Here is an 18047-nt window from a genome sequence, read left to right as displayed (position 1 = left end):
CTTAGATGCAGTGTTGTTATCATTGACTCTTTGTCAACAGAAAGTTAGAGTAACTAAAACTACTAAAACTGAATGATAAAAATAAAGCTAATAGAAATATATAAAAAAACTACATAAAGACATACTAAAACTTAAATTGAAATAAACTAAAAATATAAAATTCATTAATAGTATATAAATAATACTGTTCAGATGACACAGTGAGTCAGATATGGTATTCTTACATCTTTATTCTTTATTAAGTTGAGCTAATTCAAAAAGCAGACATTCAGCAACAGTTGAACATTGTAGCAGCGGGAATAGGCGAATTAACACTAACTGGATTTTTCTTGTTTTCTTTTTTTCAAACAAACTTCACACCATGCATTCAGCTCAAGAACACCCTATCGCAAGTGTTTACATATTATAAGAATAAACTTAAAATCACTGAGACTCTTCTCTCAGTGGCACCTTGCTTACCAGAAGCACAACTTGCTCTGGGTAAAATCTTTAATCTGTTGAATATTACGGTGTGAATCACGGTCACATGGAAGACAAAACGAAAAATAAATTTAGCATCGTGATTGATCAAAACACAAAAACCCAACCAGAAAAACTAAAAAAAAAAAAAAAAAAAAAAAAGCTCCCAAAATAAATATGCAGGCCCTTTTTATTCTCTCTATCTTGGTTTCATTGTTGATGCAGGTAAGACCCTTTGTAAAACAGAAAGTATTTCCATTTCTTGGGAATAACACATTAAACAAGCTTTCATCTCACTGGTTCAACCATTTACACATGAAAAACAATCGTCACACATCTGCATCGCATCACAGAACCAGTCAGGTTCTGCAAACAATTCATAGAACACCACTGCAACAACAACAAAAATTCCAGAAACATAGAACAAGACAACAAGAGATTAGCTCTTGTGGGAATCTGTAACTCTTAGCCAATTTAGAACTTCAGTCAAATCACTCACACACACACACACACACACAAAAAGCCATCAAGGTTGTTTATGAAATAATTCCCAACCAGATTACCTGCAACATGTCAGATCAAAACAGCATGGTGTGTTTATGTGCATTAGATGTTACAAAACCACTGTAGAGTAAAAGCGCATTAACTCGTCAGGCTACACGTCACTTTCTTGTTTAGGAGAGAGTAATAATTGAAGAAAACCCACGCAGAGATCAAGAGCAGAAGTGGAGGTGAATGAGTGTGTATGTGAGCTGATAGAAGTTTTGGGAGCCTGGGCCCCGATTGAAAGGTGTCCTTGTGGAGTTGCGAATAGCTGTGTCCGGGTAGAGGACACACTCCGTGTTTAAGGAACACCTGCACTGGACAGAGAGGTCACAAATCCATAAGTGAGGTGCATAAATATTTGCCATTAGGGCACAGAGTTCAACAGGTCCTGCAGGAAGGTGTCAGGGTCTGGGATGTCTGACAGAAGACCTGGGAACAGAGTCAGTACAAGAGATTCATATTATTGAATAGCTCAACACTGCCTATTACTTCCGGCAGAGCTTTGTGTTCAGTACATGGCAGAAAAATTTAAAAATGTCTTACCTACGACATCCAGGAACTCTGAGAAGGATTCAGCAGGCATGAGCTCATCCTGGAAAGCCCTCAACACCCTTTCTGAAGCCTCATAGATGGGCATGTCATTGTGCCTTATGTACTCTGCAAGCGAGAAGGACCAGCCTCCCTCTGTGTTGCTGGTGGGCACTTTCTGTTGTGGGAAAAGAATGAGCAAATAACATGAGATTTGATGGAAACATGAACTTATTAGATATTACAGACACAAGTGGGAGGAACAGCAAAAAAGAACACATTCTCATACCCTGAACATTTCATAGACAAGATGCACCAGACCCCAGAAGAGAAGCGGCGAGCGGTAAACAGCATACTCCTTCACTGCTTTGTCTGTCAGCCTGAAACCATAAAAATCCAATATGCAGTTAAATCATCAGACAGATATTATTCAAATCAAATAAAAATGGGATAAAATATATAAAAGGTATGTATAACCTTATATATATATATATATATATATAAATAAATTATATTTATTGGATAAAATAAAATATGTAATTAGAACAATTAATATATCCATGAATATTTATTGTGTGCCCACATAAATACACTCACACACAGACATAATGTATTTACATGCTAATATAATTTAATTATATTGTATAAAATTATATATATGACATTATGTATAATAATAATAATAAAAAAATTCTTCTGAAACGCAGTAGACACTCAAATTGATAAACTTTACAAACAGTAACCCTGAAGACTGAAACAATCTGACACACCCAGCTCCAGCCATGTCTGATTTAATCTTGCATCAATCTTCTCAGCATAATACAGGCTTAAAGCCAACATGGCAGTTTGAGTAAGCACAAAACACTTGCCAAAACCAAAAATAGACACCCTAAGCACGTAAAGTACAGCACATGCTTGTACAAGCTCTTTAACGTTCAAGCTCTGACACATGCACAGTCATGCTTTGTTCCCTTACTTGTTAGCGCCCCCTGGTGAAACACTGCGGGCATGAGAAGTGACCAGCAGCCTACGCAGGAAGTCAAGACGTGTAGCCCTCCAGCGCTCTGGTGGAAGGATGTGCATGGCCAATATGGTGAAGTAGTGCGGCCCGTCCACCTCGTAAGAAGTCTCCATCCACTTTTCACAAGGCTGTTCTAAGAAGCTTTGAAGATTCTTCTCCTCCCGTGACGTGGCCCTTGTTCTGTTGAGAAATTCAGAAAAACAAAAATGTATAGAATCTTGTATAGAAACACACTGGAATTCAAATCTCATCTTTGATAAACATACGTGTTGAGGACATAGAGAACGGTGTGAATGATGTAAGGGATGAGGTGGATGTTGCTCTCGCGGCCTCCTCCCCCTGTGTCCACACTGAAGGACTGCTCCATGGCAAAGCGCAGGAACAGCAGCTTGGTATCGTGAATGTTGAGCTGGTACGTGGGTTCTCTTTGCCCTGTGCACTCTTGCAGATATGTGTTGTGCCTGTGACAGTACAAAACAAGGTTTAAATCCTGTATTTATTCTGGAGTACATCTCCTGCTTTAAACATTCTTCAAGGATGACCTTGCCAGGCAGGTGGCGAAGGCAGATTCGGGTACGTGTGGCCCCCATACTGGTAGAAGCCCATTGCACTTTGTGTTGGCATTTTGTAGTGCGGCACTGTCCCATTCCTCACGCCCTCTGGCAAGCCTGATCCAGACCAACAAGAGAGAAAATTATCAAACAAGCAAGATAAAACCGTTAAGATAAAGAGTTCACCCAAAATTGGAATTTCTGTCCTCATTTACTCACCCACAGTTGACGGTAGCCATTGACTTCCATAGTATTTTTTTTTATATTATGTAAGTCAATGGCTACTGTCAACTGTTTGGTTACCAACATTCTTTAAAATATCTTCTTTCATGTTCAACTGATTAAATAGATCAAAACTTATTAATGTTTGGAACAACTTGAGGGTGAGTAAATGAAACCGAATTGTCATTTTGGGTGTCAAATTCACTGTGTTCACAGCAGTTTCACGCACCTGACAGCAGCAAGGTGACAGTCATAGTGGACTATGTTAAAGTGTGAGACGGTGCTGTAGCCCTGCTGCTTGCGGGGTTTGTTCTCGAACTCTTCAAGGGCCACACGCTTCGTAAATGTGTAGATGCCCAGAACTTTGGTAGGCTGTGGGGTTCAAAGTACGTTCAAGGATCAGACAATGAAGAAGAGGTACAATTAAATCAAACGTCATTGGTAGATCAATGGACCTGGAACTTGTAGCCCTCTCTACAAATACAGCAAGTCAGCCCAGGTTCTTCTATGAGCTCCTCCATCTGTTTAAGCAGGGTTGTCTTGGTCACCACCTGACCCTTCTCATTGGTCTAAAACAGAGCAGAAATCAGAAAGATGTGCATTCACAGTTGATTATTTCCTGATAAGATTCGATCAATAAATGTAACTCACTGTCATTCCCAGAGTGCCGAGAGCTTTCTGCCTCATTGCCATGGCCATGCGTTTCTTCTCTGCTCGAGTCTCCCTTCGGGCAGCGTCGATCTTCAGGTTAACCTCTGCGTGTTCCCTTAGTGCCTCCAGAAGATTCTCTGCTAAAGTGCCGATACCCTCATCACTGGACACCTGCTCCAGTTTGTGCAAATTGGTTATTGAATCAGTTCCGATTAGCATCTATAAGAAGAGAAGAAGAGATGGTTTAATTCATGTTATTTTCCTCTGTACAGGGATAATGCATGAAATAAAATAAACTTTTCAAACTAGTAATAAGTGTTACCTGTGTAGGGGGATGCTGGGTGGCCAGACCACGCAGCAGTCGAATGATGAATGGAAGGGCTGGTCGAGCAAGAAACTTCTTCCAAACGTCTGCATCCAGGCTGCAAAATAATATTTGTATATTAGGATAGTCATTTTATAAACAGTAATGATTCTTGGATATGGGTAGATATACATTTATTGTGATTTATCGCATGCGATTGTCCCATCGGTAAAGCCGGTTCCCTGATTAGTGGTAAATTGCCATCACCTGCTTTCAGATTGAGCGGCAATTAAGTCGTAGTTCACTGACAAGCTACACAATATTGCGTTCATTATCGAAAGCGATTCATCTGCGATAATTAACGCGATATTGCGTAGCTTGTCAGTGATCTACAACTCTGTCAATTAAATGCCACTCCATCTGAAAGCAGGTGATGGCGATTTACCATTAATCAGGGAAACGGATTTACTGACGAAATGCGCGTGACAATCGCATGCGATATATCGCCCATCACTAATTGCATATATTGTAGTTTTATATTTTTATTTAAAAAAATAATCAAACAATTTTCATTGCATAAATGAAAAATATGAATAAATCTTTTTTTTGAACCAAAACAAAAATCAATATAATGATAAATGTTTCTATAAAATGTATTTCAGATTATGGATAATACATATTTGATATGGATATGTACATACATGCATACAAGCAATAAAAACATAAAACAAAATGTATAATATGTATCTAAATATAATTTAATTTATATAAATGCATATACCAGAATTTATTAAAATTGCTATATTACAATATATATTATATTAAAATATTATAGTATAAATAAACACATCTACAATATTATGACACATCATACTTCTTAGCACAGGGGATATGTTTCTTCATATAGTCCAGAGCACTCTGAGTGATGCCCTTCTGTAAGATGAGGTCTTTCAGTTGATGGCCATTACTATTATTCTTGATTCCAGCAGCTATTTTACAGAAGCAGTCCAGAAAGACCTTGTCATCTGCACTGTGCTCCTCATCATACCTGCATATGAAAACAAATAGTGTTTATTGCAGCGAATTTCCCCTATTGCGACAAAGAGACATCAGAGTTCCAGGTTACAGAGATGAACAGACTCCATACTTGTCGAAGTTGCAGCAGGGTTTGAAGCGCTCGACCAGGATGTGCATCTTCTCTAGTTCACCGAAGGACAGGTAAGGGATGATGCGGAGCAGCCCCTGTAGGACACTGGGATTGGAACGCACAAACACGGTGTTGATCTGGTCCAGCAGCATCACCAGCTGGTCCTTATCACCCGTCAGCAGCAGGTTACCCTGAAGGAGGAACACAAAGGAGAAATCTGAATATAGCAGGCTCACTTCCTTTTTGTTGTGATATTCACTGAATGAATCCAAATGTCTTGCTCACCTTGTCCTCAGACACAGTCTCAGCATTGGCCTCATCCAGGATGATCTCCATTATACTAAGAACCTGCTCTGCTATGGATGCTCCTCCACTGTCCTTGCTCTCCTGTTCTGCCACCAATGCCTAAAACATAACCTCCAATTACAAATATTCTCTTAAATACACAATTTTCTCTCATCTGCTGATTCCTCTGGTATATAACTTACCAGATTCAACGTGCCCAACATAACATTTAGTGTGTTCATCTCTGGTTTCACCAGCTGCTGCCTGTTGATTTTCACTTTCACACAGTAACTAAATAACTTGAGGAGCACCTATGAAGCAAAACAGTTTTTTTTTAAATGTAAGGTTTCTGAGGAACTTGTAGAGTGCGATGAATTGGAGTTAAACTTCATACTTACTGTGAGAAGGTGCCTGCCCTGTTTGAAATCTTTAATTCCAGAGAGCCTGTTCAACATGCACTCCAGACCTCCACACTGCGCCATCACTCCAGCCATCTTATACACCTCCTCATCATCCTCCTCTTCATCTGAACAGAGAGAAAACACACATTACAAGTGAGAAACATGAGAGAAACCACAGGTGAAAACTGAATAATGTTAAGAAAAAAGTCCTGCAATATAAAACCAACCTGTAGTTGAATCCAAAGACTCAATGAACTCCTCTGTTGCATCACCCAGAAGCCCCCTCATTCTGTAGATGATCCTCATTGGCTCACCCTTTATTGCAAGAAACAGAGGGATTAAACCATGCCTGATATGTACAAATAAATAAAGTAAAAAAAAAAATCTTCATTAGCTCACCTCATTGGTGGGGCACCAAACCTTCTTATAGACTTCAGCAACAGACAGATCCAAACTGATGATCTTGTTATTCACAAGGAGCTGCAAAGAAAAGTCATGTTTAAAAACCTAATGCCATTGAGAATCAGATAAGAGTGTCCAAAACAAAGAAAATAAATTGTATTATTTATTTATTTTTTAAATCGCGTAAAAACCTTGTTTTCATTCATGCATGTTTCTGGTTGCACCACTTGAGACTCTTAGGCACACCTCATAACTTGCAAAGTAAATAATAAATAATGCAAAATGATGTTACGCGAATTACTTGGATAAAGTCCTAGGACATAGTACTGATTACGTACCTCCATGCCGCTGTCGTCCTCCAGTAATGCCACAAGATCACAGTCCTGGCAGATTTTGTTTTTGATGTCCCTCATGAGTGGGCCAATGCCCGGTTCATTACTGCTGTATGGGTTTCCTGGCATACGGCCCTGCAGGAAGTCCTCCTGCTGTGGGTCCTTCTCCAGCGTAACAAAGAACTCCGTCACTTCATTCTCCTCCTTCATAGAAACCGATGGAAGACATTCTTTTTTAGCAAAATCATTATTCCAGAAGTTCATGTCAATGTGCTGATGGCTACTTACCGGATAAATGATGCTACATAACCTCTCGAAGATGAAGACAGGGGTGCGATAATCATCTAGGTCGTACCGCTTCGCAGTTTCGATGCACACAGCCATGAATGCTTTGGTCTCAGACTCTGTCCCTACAACACAAGACACAGCATTGAGCTGATCTGGTCTCTAAACATCAGAGAAGACCTGAATGCGAAGGCTGGAACCTGTAGTCATATCTTCCAACATCTCCAGCAGCATGTCCTGGGTCTCATCGATCAGTTTGGTTCTCTGGACCACCAATTTCCTTAAGCACAGGTAGCCGTTAAGGACTGTGCCAACCAACCGGCTCTTAAAGTGACGCTTAATGGACTCCACCTCCACGAATGAAGACAGCAAGCCTGTAAGAGAACAGAGACGTTTAAAACAAACCACAAGCTCTCAGGAAATTCTTTGAGTTTAATTTTAAAGTTAAAATTCACCTGTCAAGCTCTTGAGGGCATATCCCTGCTGTAAGTCCGTGCTCAATGTGGCTTCTTCAAGGGCGAGAAGATGAGCAATTTCCTAAAGAACGCCACACAAGTTCAGGTTAATGAAAATGACACATCTTTACAATATAACCTTGCATTATCTACAGTTTCTGACAATACCTTGGTGATCAGGTTGCCGATGTATGGTAGGACACCACGGGCAGCCAGGTACACCTTCCAGTGAGCAGGTTTGATGAGCTTCTGGTACAAAGCCAGGTACTCTGCCGCACACTCTCCTGCAATGCTCAGCTCATCCAGATAACTGAAGAACAAACAACAAAAATTTCAGTCCAGTAAAGAACGGCTCCTACATCTGGCTTGATTAAGCATAACTTGGAAATATCTGCTCCAAAAAGGATCATTTTATTCATCCATGTCAGGTGTACCTTGTTAGAAGGTCCAGAACCTGCTGCTTGCGGCTGGGGAATGTTGTTAGAGCTTCGACGATGGTGCAAGCCGCCTGTCTCGCTGCCTGGGTGGCTGGGGTGAAGAGCACCTACGAGAGGAGTCAGATTTCATTAGAGCACATTAATGCAGAAAAGAATATAGAGTCGTTCGAGGGAGCACGTACCTGTCTCAGCCAGTTGTTATGACCCAGTTTGAGCAGCCGAGGGAACAGGCCCTCTGATCTGGACCTCATGAACTGCTTCCACTTCCACACATACTTCTCCATCAGGTACTGCCTCCTGATCTCAGCCTTATTCAAAGGTTTAGAGACCGTTTCCTGACCTGTTGAAAGACGAGAAATCCAAAATCGAGTAAAATGTTTCATGCAAAAAGCCCGTAACATTTGCCAGCGCAAAATTTGGGTATTTACATCTAGCAGGAAGGCACTTTTTCCAGGCTTCATAAGATGCCTTGGGGTCTTTTTTGAGCCAGAGCTGGGCCTGTGCATGGATCTCGTTGTTATATGGCTTAACTGTAGTCAGGGATTCAATGGCAGCATCCTGTTAAAGAGTTCAAGTCAAGTAAGTGCATCAATATGTATTAATTAATACATCACCGGTACTATTAGTCTGTCTTACCTTGTTTTTCTTGCTGGTGGGGGCAGGAGGTTTGATGAGTTTCTGCAGGATCCTCAGGCACATCAGTGTAATGTTCTCCACCACCACAGGGGTCTTTATATTCACCGCCATCAAGAACAGACTCAGCGCTGGAAACGAACAGTGAGGCTTCAGTAGGAAGCACTGATATTAAAACTGACCAGTAACTGATATGATCTGATACCGAGGTTACATTTCTGTTGAACAGCTACAGCTGTTCAGACTTTTAGCTCTGAAAACCCATCATAGGACTCACCACAGCGAAGTCTGAGCTCCCAGCATCCTCCCTCCTTAGCAATGGAGTCTGTAAGGAGCAGCATTTCATACTGCAAACTACTAACCTAAATGACAGGAGACAACAATAGTAAGAACTAAACAGTCAAATAAGTACTACAGATCTACCACATGCATTAAAATCTATAGCTATAGGTCATCTTAAAAATGTATTATGTAATAGAGACCGTTACCAGATCAGGGTTGGCCCAGTGACCTTTAAGGGCAGCGGACACCTTGGCAATAATGAGGTCATTCATCTGCTGTGTGGCTTCTGGGTGATCTCTGCAAAACACATTGATATAAAAGTTAACCTCTTGTAAAACAAACAGTATTAGCTATTCTCTTCAGAGATTTGCACATTTGTGTGTGTGTGTATATACACCTGGTAAGCAAACAGACGAGCTGGCGGACCTCCTCCCTCATGGATCCAGTGCCTCGGCGCAGGTTGTACTCAAACAGCTCTCGGATGAGACCCTGCAGTACCAGGATCTGTCTGATGGCGGTGTTGGTTGCCAGTGCACGCAGTAGAGTGATGCAGTGGCCCGTGACTGCGGACGCACAGCCGTAACATTTGTTGGAGGACGTGTATCCGCATCCCAGCACAGAGAGGGCTCGATACTGGCTGGCTGTGAAGGTGGGTTGGGTGGAGGTGCGGGATGATTTGGTAGCAGCTTCCCGCTGTTGCAGGTCATACTCCAGCAGCTCCTTACGCGATGCAAGCACTTTCTGAATGAGTAATATAAACAGACTTTACAACAACCATTTTATGATACAATTATTTAATTATCATTATATTACTTAAATAGTCATATTTAACTACATTATGTTATTACACACATAGTTATTTCTAATTATATTAAATTAGCAACAAGCTGCGTAAATGTATCTACAATAATGTAAAAATTAAATAATTATTAACACTTAAACAAGTGATGGATAAAATAACATTTATATGATAAAAAATGATAGCAATAATAAAATTTTCATTGTTTGAAATATTAATATTTAATAGGGCTGTCAAATCGATTAAATCACAACCAAAATAAAAGTTTGCTTACACACAAGTAAATTAAATTAATTACATGTATTAATAATAATAATTTATTTATTTATATAAATATATACACCTAAATATTTCTTAATATGTAATAATAAAATACATTTGTTAATAAAGTTTACATTTACAATTTAAAATATTTAATTTATGATTAATTCTTTAAATTCAGTGGCATATTGGTTACTACTAAAATTGGTTGTGGTAGGAATGTGAAAGAAAATTGTTTGCGACTCCTATTCTGGTATAGTAACAGCTCGATTGAACTCTAACCTGAATGATTTTGGAGAGCTCATCGAATGAAGTCTTGCAGTCTCCACTGTATTCCTGTGCCAGCTGCTGAATGTACCGATTGACACTGGCAGTGGAGGTACCGAGACCAGCGCCTGCTCCTGTATCATCCTGTGAAGTGCCGTCAAATCATCAACACCACACCCACAAACTGTATTTCAGGAATAATTTTTTTCAGGAGAAAAGTAATTGATCTATCTGAAGCAGAAGCTGACAAACCTGTGGTTTCTCAGGTGCAGCTTCATTTACTTTAGACAGCAGGCTCTCCAGCTGCGGCCGGTGACCCATGAGCTGGTGGTAAACACGGTCAGCCTTGTCGAGTAGAGTGTTGATGTTGGTCACAGCCTGGACACAATAAATCATTACATCTGTTTCAGTAAGTGGACTTTTTACATTTACATTTACACTATTCCTGACTTGACCAGGTCTGTTTGCATCTCTCGTTTTCTGTTGTTGCTGTAACGTAGACTTACCATGTTCCGTACAAAACGATGTTCCGTACAGGTGACGTTTTAGCGCCGATTGCAGAATATATAATTACAGTTCGTACATAAACTATATATCTGTGTCACCCTTATGTTTCTCTCTTTCACTCCCGATCTAAACAGAGACCAATCCGCTGTTTGTTTCAGTAATATTTGAGTAAGTTTGCTCGTTGCGCCCACCGCACTTGAAAATGGACAGTGGGGAAGATTTACTTCAAAACTTCAGCTTGGGAGGAAGACAACTAGAGCAGCGAAAATTTACATTTCTATTCCACTTATGTTTCTCACAGTACTACAGCCTTTATTAAATGAATATTATGTTATCACAAATTGTTAAATATATTACTTTTTGTTGAATAAATGCTTTGAAATGGGAGTGTTTAAGCATCGATTGCGGGCGATAACCACTTAGCGTCACCCTCACCTGAGACTGGCAGCAGAGATCTCTTACTTTATGAAGTTTTCACATTGGTTAACCTTTTTTTTTTAAATTAATCAGTGCCCTTCTTGTTTTCTTCAGAAAGATAAGGAAATTATGTTCTCTAACCTTTCACATAGTTCATGCTTAACACACATGTCATAATTAATATCACGACACAATCATGTCTAACTCGCATGCGTCCTTTATTAAAGCAGCAATTAACTTGTATTTTGATCAAATAAAAAGGTAATAATCTTAAATATTTATTGGAATTATGTTTTCTTGCAGTTAAAATAAATAAACAGCTCACTTTTGATAAGTTAAATGTCCATTTTTGCCGATAAAATCAAGTAATAAGCGCTGTACGGAACATCATTATAAGCCTGTACGGAACACCGTTAACCCCTATCATCTTCCGTACACTGGCGGAGGTGGTACTTTTCCCCAGTTTTCTCAAAAACTATTGGTCCTAAAGACATCAATCAAAGTGTAGACTGTGTATAAGGTATTCCCCCGGAGAATGAGCACACAAGCATGCTTGTATGTCTTTTTACAACGGAGGAGTGGTCACTGGCGTGCGGTGAATAGCGAAAAGTGTACGGAACATGGTTAGTCTACGTTACACATTCCTGTTTTAACTTACAATCTATTTATTTATATATCGTTCTTAATGTGTGTGTGTGCCTGCAATACCTTTTTCCTATCCTCTTCATTTTCTATAGGATCCACAGCACAGCAGGGTTTTGCATACAGCATGAAGTCAAAGCGTGCATATTTACAGAAACCACAGGCATTGCACAGGAACGGGTCCTTCTCGTCGTAATTAATGGATCTAGAGTTTTAAAAACAGACAATTACAAATTTTATTTCAGTGCAATTCTGTCTGTTTTCTAGGGTATTTGGACAACATCCAACCCATGCGTACCTGCACTTGTGGCACTGATACACGTTCTCTCCACAGTTGCCACAGACTCCTGGGTTGGCAGGGACAGAGGCGCTGCAACGCGGACACTGCAGGGTCTCCGTAGACGCCTGGTAGTTCTCATAGAAATCAGAGAATTCGATCATCAGGTTGGAGGCCACAATGGGGAGAGGGAGGTCGATCTTCACTTCAGTTTGGCCAGGGGTTAACTGCACCTTCTTAGCTTTGTGCCAGCGAGCAGGTCTGCGTGAACACAATTTTTATTTTATTTTAATGAATCATCATATGTCTACAAACACCGTTCCAAAAAAATTGACCGATTGGCATGCTTACTTGTTCTTCAGCTCTACAATGGCCTGTACCGTCCTGTTATTGTAGTACAGGTTGATTGTGCGAACCATCTTGGTTCTCTTGAGATCCCCAATCTTCACAGTGACTTTGCTGATAGTGTGGCTGCCAATCAGCTTCACCACTTGCTGAGTGGTAGTGTAACGTGTGTCCACTTTGATAGATGAGAGTTTGATGTTCTAAGAGAATAGGAAATAAAGCAGGCCACCATTTAGAACCATAGCAACTAAAACAACCTCTAAAAGTGACATGTCATGAACGTCACTCACAGAGAAGGGCACTTCAGGATTGTTGCACACTAAGCAGGGATCACTCTCCAGGAAAAATCCATCAAATTCCACCAGTCCAGACAGGGTGCTGAGAAGAGAAGTGTGAAGAGATGAAAAATTCAGGGATGTTATCACATCCATGATCCAGAATACCTCAAAGAGAGCATGCTTGGAACTCTTACTTGTATATATTTGAATTGGGATGATTGGTCAGGATGTGGTTCTGTGCCCTCAAAATTTCTACAGCCTTTTGAGAGTATTCCTTCAGCTGGAAAACACAAAATCAAAACACTTATTGCAATGCAAAACACTCACACCACTCACATTAAAAAAAAAAAATTATTATTTATTTATTTTTTTTAAAGAAATGTATACTTTTACCCAGCATGGATGCATTAGATTGATCTAAATAAATATTTTAAGAAAGATTTATATTTCAAATAAATGCAGAAATTAAATTCTACCCAGTCATTTAATCTAAAATATCACATATTCAAGTATCACTACCTTCTTCTCCGTTTGAGGTGTTTTAAGGGAGAAGTATCCGAGCAGGTCAACAAACTGAGCTGCTTTACGACCATAAGCGGGGAGTTCTGGCCAAATGGCCCACATCAGGTCTAACAGCAACTCCTGCTGGGATTTGTTTGAGTTCCTGGCAAAGCAAACATTCATATGATTTAACATGATGGAACTTCTGTATCAAGCTCAAAACACAGGACACACGAGAGTGTGTTTAGGGAAGGTGTTCGCATCTAGTAGCGAAGTACCTATAGATATGCAGCGTGAGGCAGTGGGCTTGCCAGCGCACAGATGAAGAGTTGGACTCGAGCAGGAAGCAACGCAGGAACTGAATAAGTGTCTCCTTATCTGCGAATTTATTGAGCTGACTGACCAGAGCCGTACATAGCTGATCTTCCTGACTGCCAGCTCCATCTCCTGCAGAAAACACAACAGGAACATTGAGAAAAGTACCATGGAACTGTTTTTTTTTTTTATTCTAAATTATAGTTGTGTAATGCTCCGAGATCATCAGTCATCAAACCTTCTTTGTCTTTTTCTTTGTCCTCTTTCTTGCTCTTCTTGCTGGAGGATTTGCTCTGAGAGGGCTGAGATGAACCTCCAGAACCTCCACCTGAAGCTCCAGAGGAGGAGGCCGACAGGACTTTACTGCCACATAAAGCGCAAGAGAGCAGCTGCAGCAGGACCGGAGAAACACCCTCATCCACCAGGAAACTCACTTGCAGCAGGAAGTACAACACCGCTACACAGAGAGAGAATTCGATTAGCACCACAAGTGACATTACAACTAGGAGAACTTCAATAGCTATGCCATTCTGTAACTGAAAATACTGAGCATGGCATTAACGCTAAAGTCATGGGTTCGATTCCTTGGGAAAGCAAGAACTGCAAATGCAAGTCCCTTTGGATAAAAGCATCTGCCAAATGCATAGATGTTAATTTAGGACACATTGTGCACTTACAGTCATCCTTCATGCAGAACTTCTGCCAGTTGATCGTTCTCTGAGTGGCAATTTCAGCACATGCTTTAAGATGCTCCATCTGTGTAAAAGTAAAAGGAAGTTCATGCAAAACCAAACTCTAATAAGAGTAAAATTCATAGGGAATCGCACAAGCTTGTTACTCACCAGACTAATGAGAGTGTCGTACTGTAGAGCGGAGCCAGATGTTGCAGTGACAATTCCTCCCCTCAGGAAGATGCCCTGCTCCTCCAGGAGCTTCTTGATGCCACGCATGTGGGAGTCAAGTGTGTGGAGGTCTCGGAGTTGACGGTACTTCTCTTTGGATCCGCATATGAAAAGCAGGAGCTTCCTGACTTGTCGCCTCACGAATGGCGTCTGCTGGATCATCAGATACTGGAAGATGATTGAAGAAAGTTGATTCATGCTAAATTATTCATTGAAAACTCTTCGACAGGCCAAAAGTGAATTACCTCTGACAGGAAATAGAACCAGGAGTGATCAAAGACTGGCGGTGGGATGCGCGAGTTAGCGTCTGCGATTTTCTTGATCTGGTACGGCAGTCGGAGGACCATCTCAGTCAGGAGCTGAGAGTATGCTTCAAAAACATCAGCGGCATGGCCCTGAAAAACACCCATAATTTGAAGATCATGATATCTTTTATCCTGGCAAGCTTATCCTCACAAGCTTATAAAGACCCAGCCTGTACCTTGACATACTGGCGCAGGAAGAAGGGGCTCATGTCTGGGGGTGAGGAGGAAGTGTGGGGTTTTAGGAGCTGACTGGTGGCCGCTGGCTCCTCCTCGCCCTGCTGAGTCTTCCAGAACTCCAGCAGGGATTTGAGCACATGCAGGCAGTAGTCTATCGCTCCCATGCTGAGCAGAGCGGTAGCTGTTGCGTTGGAGATGAGAGAAGACGACTGGCAAGAAAACAGAGATGGGATTAAGTTTTCACATTCACTGCTTAAACTAAAACCTGGTAGAAACACGTAAACAACAGTATTAGAAACGTAGACTTCCTGAAGCAAAAGTGTAAAAGCTGAGACTAATCTAAATGTGTAAAGAAGGCCAAATCCCAAACAAATAGTGTGGCTGCCCATCAGTGTTGTCAGGGACATTTCAAATGATGAAGTTTATCAAATGTTAATTATTGGCAGATTTCACATTTTCTTATTACATATGTTAAAAGTATGCTTTAATAATTTCCTAAATATGTATATAAATAAGAAAATAAAATTGTAATAACATTATAAATTAAATTATAAAGCTTAATTTTATTTCTTAAAGAATTAAAATCTTAATTAAAAAAAAGTTGTATAATGTTCACAGAAAACAAAAACTGAGACACAGTAAGACTGGGTCTGTATCAATTAAAAAAATTAAGCTTTTATTCAACAAGGATACATTAAACTATGGTCAAGATATATATGATTCATTTAATAAGAAGAAATGTTTCTTGAGCAGCAAATACACTTTAGATATTCGCATATTCTGAAGGATCATGTGACACGGAAGACTGATCAATGATGCTGAAAATTCAGCTTTGCATCACAGGAATAAATTACACTTTAAAATATATTCAAATAGAAAACAGTTATTTTAAATAGTAATATTTCACTATTTTACTGTATTTATTCAAATACATGCAGCCTTTTTGAGCATAAGAGAAACTGAGTTTTTTATGAAGTCTAATTCTCAGGCTTTGTGTTTCAAAAATAACATTTAAATCTTTACAATAAAGCCTTTTGAGCACTGTATTACCAGAGTGAAGAAAAGCGTTACCTCAGAGGAGGATTTTGAGCCAGATTTGGTGCGGGACATGAAGACACTGAGGAGCCTCATGATGACCAGGTGCACCTCGTTTATGGAGCTGCGCTCATTCTTCTTTGAAACATCCTGGAAACCAAAAATAACAGTCCATATTCTGTTTCCATACAAGAAAAATGCATTTAAATGAAATTCTTTCTCAGTGTAGTCTCACCTTCTTGTGCATGCTGAGCTCGGCGATGAGCTGGGCCAGTAGGTCATCTAGTGCTCCTTTGTCTTTCTCATCCTCTCCGTCCAGATCTGTGGTCAGCATGAGGATGACCTGCATGTAGGGGATGGCCTGAACTCCACCTACAGTGTGGAGCTGGGGCAGGTGCTGCAAGAGACGCTCCAAGAGCATCAAACGCACCATGTGCAACCTGGAAAGATGAGTGAGAAGGCAGTTACACAATCATTATATAGAAACGCAGAAAGTTACCTTTATTAATATTGGTCTTTTATATAGCAATACAGATTGTTTTAAAGAAGCTTAACAGTACCAAACAATAAACTCTAAAAAAAAAAAAAAAAAAAAAAAAAAAAAAAAAAAAAAAAAAAGGATGGTTCCGGGCAGGGCTGGGCGATATGGAGCAAAAAGTAATACCAAAACTTGAAGAGTGCCTGCTTGAAGGTCTACCAGGGATTTAGAAATTTTGCAAGCCCAGCAGGGCAGTCAAAGAGATCTTTTTTCTAAATATTCTAAGCAAGCCAAGGGCAACAAACATATATAAAGTGTATTTTCTAGTTTATTGTAGGAGACAAGTACTCCATCCAGTAGACAGACCTGTTGCTGGTATGGATGTCGCCCTCTGTCTCTCCTTCACCCTCTGATCCGTCTCCTTCATGCTGGGCTGTGGTGGTGCTGATGGCTCCTGTGCTGGAGCTCACGCTGCCCGGCCCTGCAGGGTGTCCTTCAACAGTCGTGTCTCCATAAGCACTGCTGCGGCCAGACACTGAAACACATACGTCGTCCTGAGTGGATGCCACTCTCCAAAATAATCCATTTCAAAATAAATTACTTTTCAAAAACATCAGACAAAGGTAAAAATCGAGTCTTACCATTGTGTTCTCCAGCAACCGAGTCGATGGCGCTGCCTCCGCTCTCAGAACCCACGCTGCCCCCGTGCTCGGCGGGAGAGGTGCGCAGCGTGGAGCCGTCTGTGGCCGCTGTGCTCCCCTCATCATCCGAGGCTGGGGCTGAAAGCATAACCAGAGCTGTTACAGGAAAAAAACAGCAGGCTTTGCTAAGGGGGGGTTTATAAAGGTGCACACAAGCATATACAGAGAAAAACAGCCATATGTTTGAAAATGATTGTATTTGAAATAAACAAATGACATGAAAGGGATGCCAAGAGGAATGCTGGGTGAGCATACAGTAAGCATGACAGAAAATAGGGGCGGGCAATCTTCTCAATGTAATATAACCTTCTTATAACAGACAATCACGATCTACAATCTGAATCGCAAGCCTATGGACAGATCTCTTTGCACAATTTAAAACAGTACTGCATTAAACAATTAGCTGTCAAAACATTCATTAAAACTTAAACTTAAAACACGGCAAAGTCTTCACTGTATGAATAAAATTAATTCTTATTAATGCTACTAAAGTTATTCAGTCAAAAGCAGTGGCTGATTTTCTCTGACTTGTTTGATTAACAATAATGACAGACAGTAGCATGTATTTGCATTAGACTGAGTGAACGGCTCTAATATGATACATTTCTTTCCCAAATGTTTACATTCATTTTTATTCTTTATGTAAATACTTGAGATAATTTACATTTACATTTTTTGTGTATATTTGACTGCTAAGGCGCGCACCTGAAATCCCAAGTATTTTTGACTCATGTTCATGTTCCACTCAGTTTGAAATCAACACAAAATACAAAATTAGATTAATAGCAAAGCTCTGCTGCTAGCTCACACTCAAATGTTTTTCAAATATGTCACCATGAATCCAAGACACATGAAGGAGTTAAGACATAATTTGGTCAGTCAGCACAGTCATCTAGCAG

General features: G+C 40.3%; 1 protein-coding gene across 13 annotated transcripts in view; it reads right to left on the bottom strand.

Annotated features, from left to right (window-relative positions):
- Positions 1 to 212: 212 nt before the first annotated feature.
- The window catches only part of LOC113068367 (E3 ubiquitin-protein ligase UBR4), a 47239-nt gene continuing 29404 nt past the window's right edge, over positions 213 to 18047 (bottom strand). For 8 of the 13 annotated variants that reach the window (XM_026241092.1, XM_026241094.1, XM_026241099.1 and 5 more), the window contains 47 exons: positions 17089 to 17244; positions 16814 to 16982; positions 16205 to 16409; positions 16006 to 16119; positions 14934 to 15143; positions 14698 to 14847; positions 14393 to 14620; positions 14228 to 14306; positions 13789 to 14007; positions 13514 to 13682; positions 13254 to 13398; positions 12929 to 13014; positions 12747 to 12834; positions 12463 to 12656; positions 12133 to 12372; positions 11901 to 12039; positions 10521 to 10646; positions 10284 to 10412; positions 9339 to 9682; positions 9148 to 9238; positions 8937 to 9021; positions 8663 to 8790; positions 8455 to 8584; positions 8209 to 8366; positions 8024 to 8133; positions 7758 to 7899; positions 7590 to 7671; positions 7335 to 7508; positions 7138 to 7259; positions 6856 to 7053; positions 6515 to 6595; positions 6343 to 6430; positions 6113 to 6240; positions 5918 to 6025; positions 5715 to 5834; positions 5430 to 5620; positions 5157 to 5330; positions 4301 to 4400; positions 3979 to 4197; positions 3783 to 3896; positions 3557 to 3699; positions 3097 to 3222; positions 2821 to 3015; positions 2510 to 2734; positions 1823 to 1913; positions 1549 to 1711; positions 213 to 1434 (listed from right to left, as the gene is read on the bottom strand). In XM_026241092.1, coding sequence (XP_026096877.1) covers positions 1370 to 1434; positions 1549 to 1711; positions 1823 to 1913; positions 2510 to 2734; positions 2821 to 3015; positions 3097 to 3222; positions 3557 to 3699; positions 3783 to 3896; positions 3979 to 4197; positions 4301 to 4400; positions 5157 to 5330; positions 5430 to 5620; positions 5715 to 5834; positions 5918 to 6025; positions 6113 to 6240; positions 6343 to 6430; positions 6515 to 6595; positions 6856 to 7053; positions 7138 to 7259; positions 7335 to 7508; positions 7590 to 7671; positions 7758 to 7899; positions 8024 to 8133; positions 8209 to 8366; positions 8455 to 8584; positions 8663 to 8790; positions 8937 to 9021; positions 9148 to 9238; positions 9339 to 9682; positions 10284 to 10412; positions 10521 to 10646; positions 11901 to 12039; positions 12133 to 12372; positions 12463 to 12656; positions 12747 to 12834; positions 12929 to 13014; positions 13254 to 13398; positions 13514 to 13682; positions 13789 to 14007; positions 14228 to 14306; positions 14393 to 14620; positions 14698 to 14847; positions 14934 to 15143; positions 16006 to 16119; positions 16205 to 16409; positions 16814 to 16982; positions 17089 to 17244 — 6941 coding nt within the window. In that variant the 3' untranslated portion in view covers positions 213 to 1369. The remainder of the gene's footprint in view (positions 1435 to 1548; positions 1712 to 1822; positions 1914 to 2509; positions 2735 to 2820; positions 3016 to 3096; positions 3223 to 3556; positions 3700 to 3782; positions 3897 to 3978; positions 4198 to 4300; positions 4401 to 5156; positions 5331 to 5429; positions 5621 to 5714; positions 5835 to 5917; positions 6026 to 6112; positions 6241 to 6342; positions 6431 to 6514; positions 6596 to 6855; positions 7054 to 7137; positions 7260 to 7334; positions 7509 to 7589; positions 7672 to 7757; positions 7900 to 8023; positions 8134 to 8208; positions 8367 to 8454; positions 8585 to 8662; positions 8791 to 8936; positions 9022 to 9147; positions 9239 to 9338; positions 9683 to 10283; positions 10413 to 10520; positions 10647 to 11900; positions 12040 to 12132; positions 12373 to 12462; positions 12657 to 12746; positions 12835 to 12928; positions 13015 to 13253; positions 13399 to 13513; positions 13683 to 13788; positions 14008 to 14227; positions 14307 to 14392; positions 14621 to 14697; positions 14848 to 14933; positions 15144 to 16005; positions 16120 to 16204; positions 16410 to 16813; positions 16983 to 17088; positions 17245 to 18047) is intronic. The other 5 variants (XM_026241096.1, XM_026241102.1, XM_026241105.1 and 2 more) reach the window with 2 other exon arrangements.

This window comes from Carassius auratus, linkage group LG44F, assembly GCF_003368295.1.
Source record: "Carassius auratus strain Wakin linkage group LG44F, ASM336829v1, whole genome shotgun sequence".
NCBI classification, from domain to species: Eukaryota; Metazoa; Chordata; class Actinopteri; order Cypriniformes; family Cyprinidae; genus Carassius; species Carassius auratus.
The sequence above is the reverse complement of the archived record's forward strand: the minus strand, read 5'-3'. Positions and strand labels throughout refer to the sequence as shown.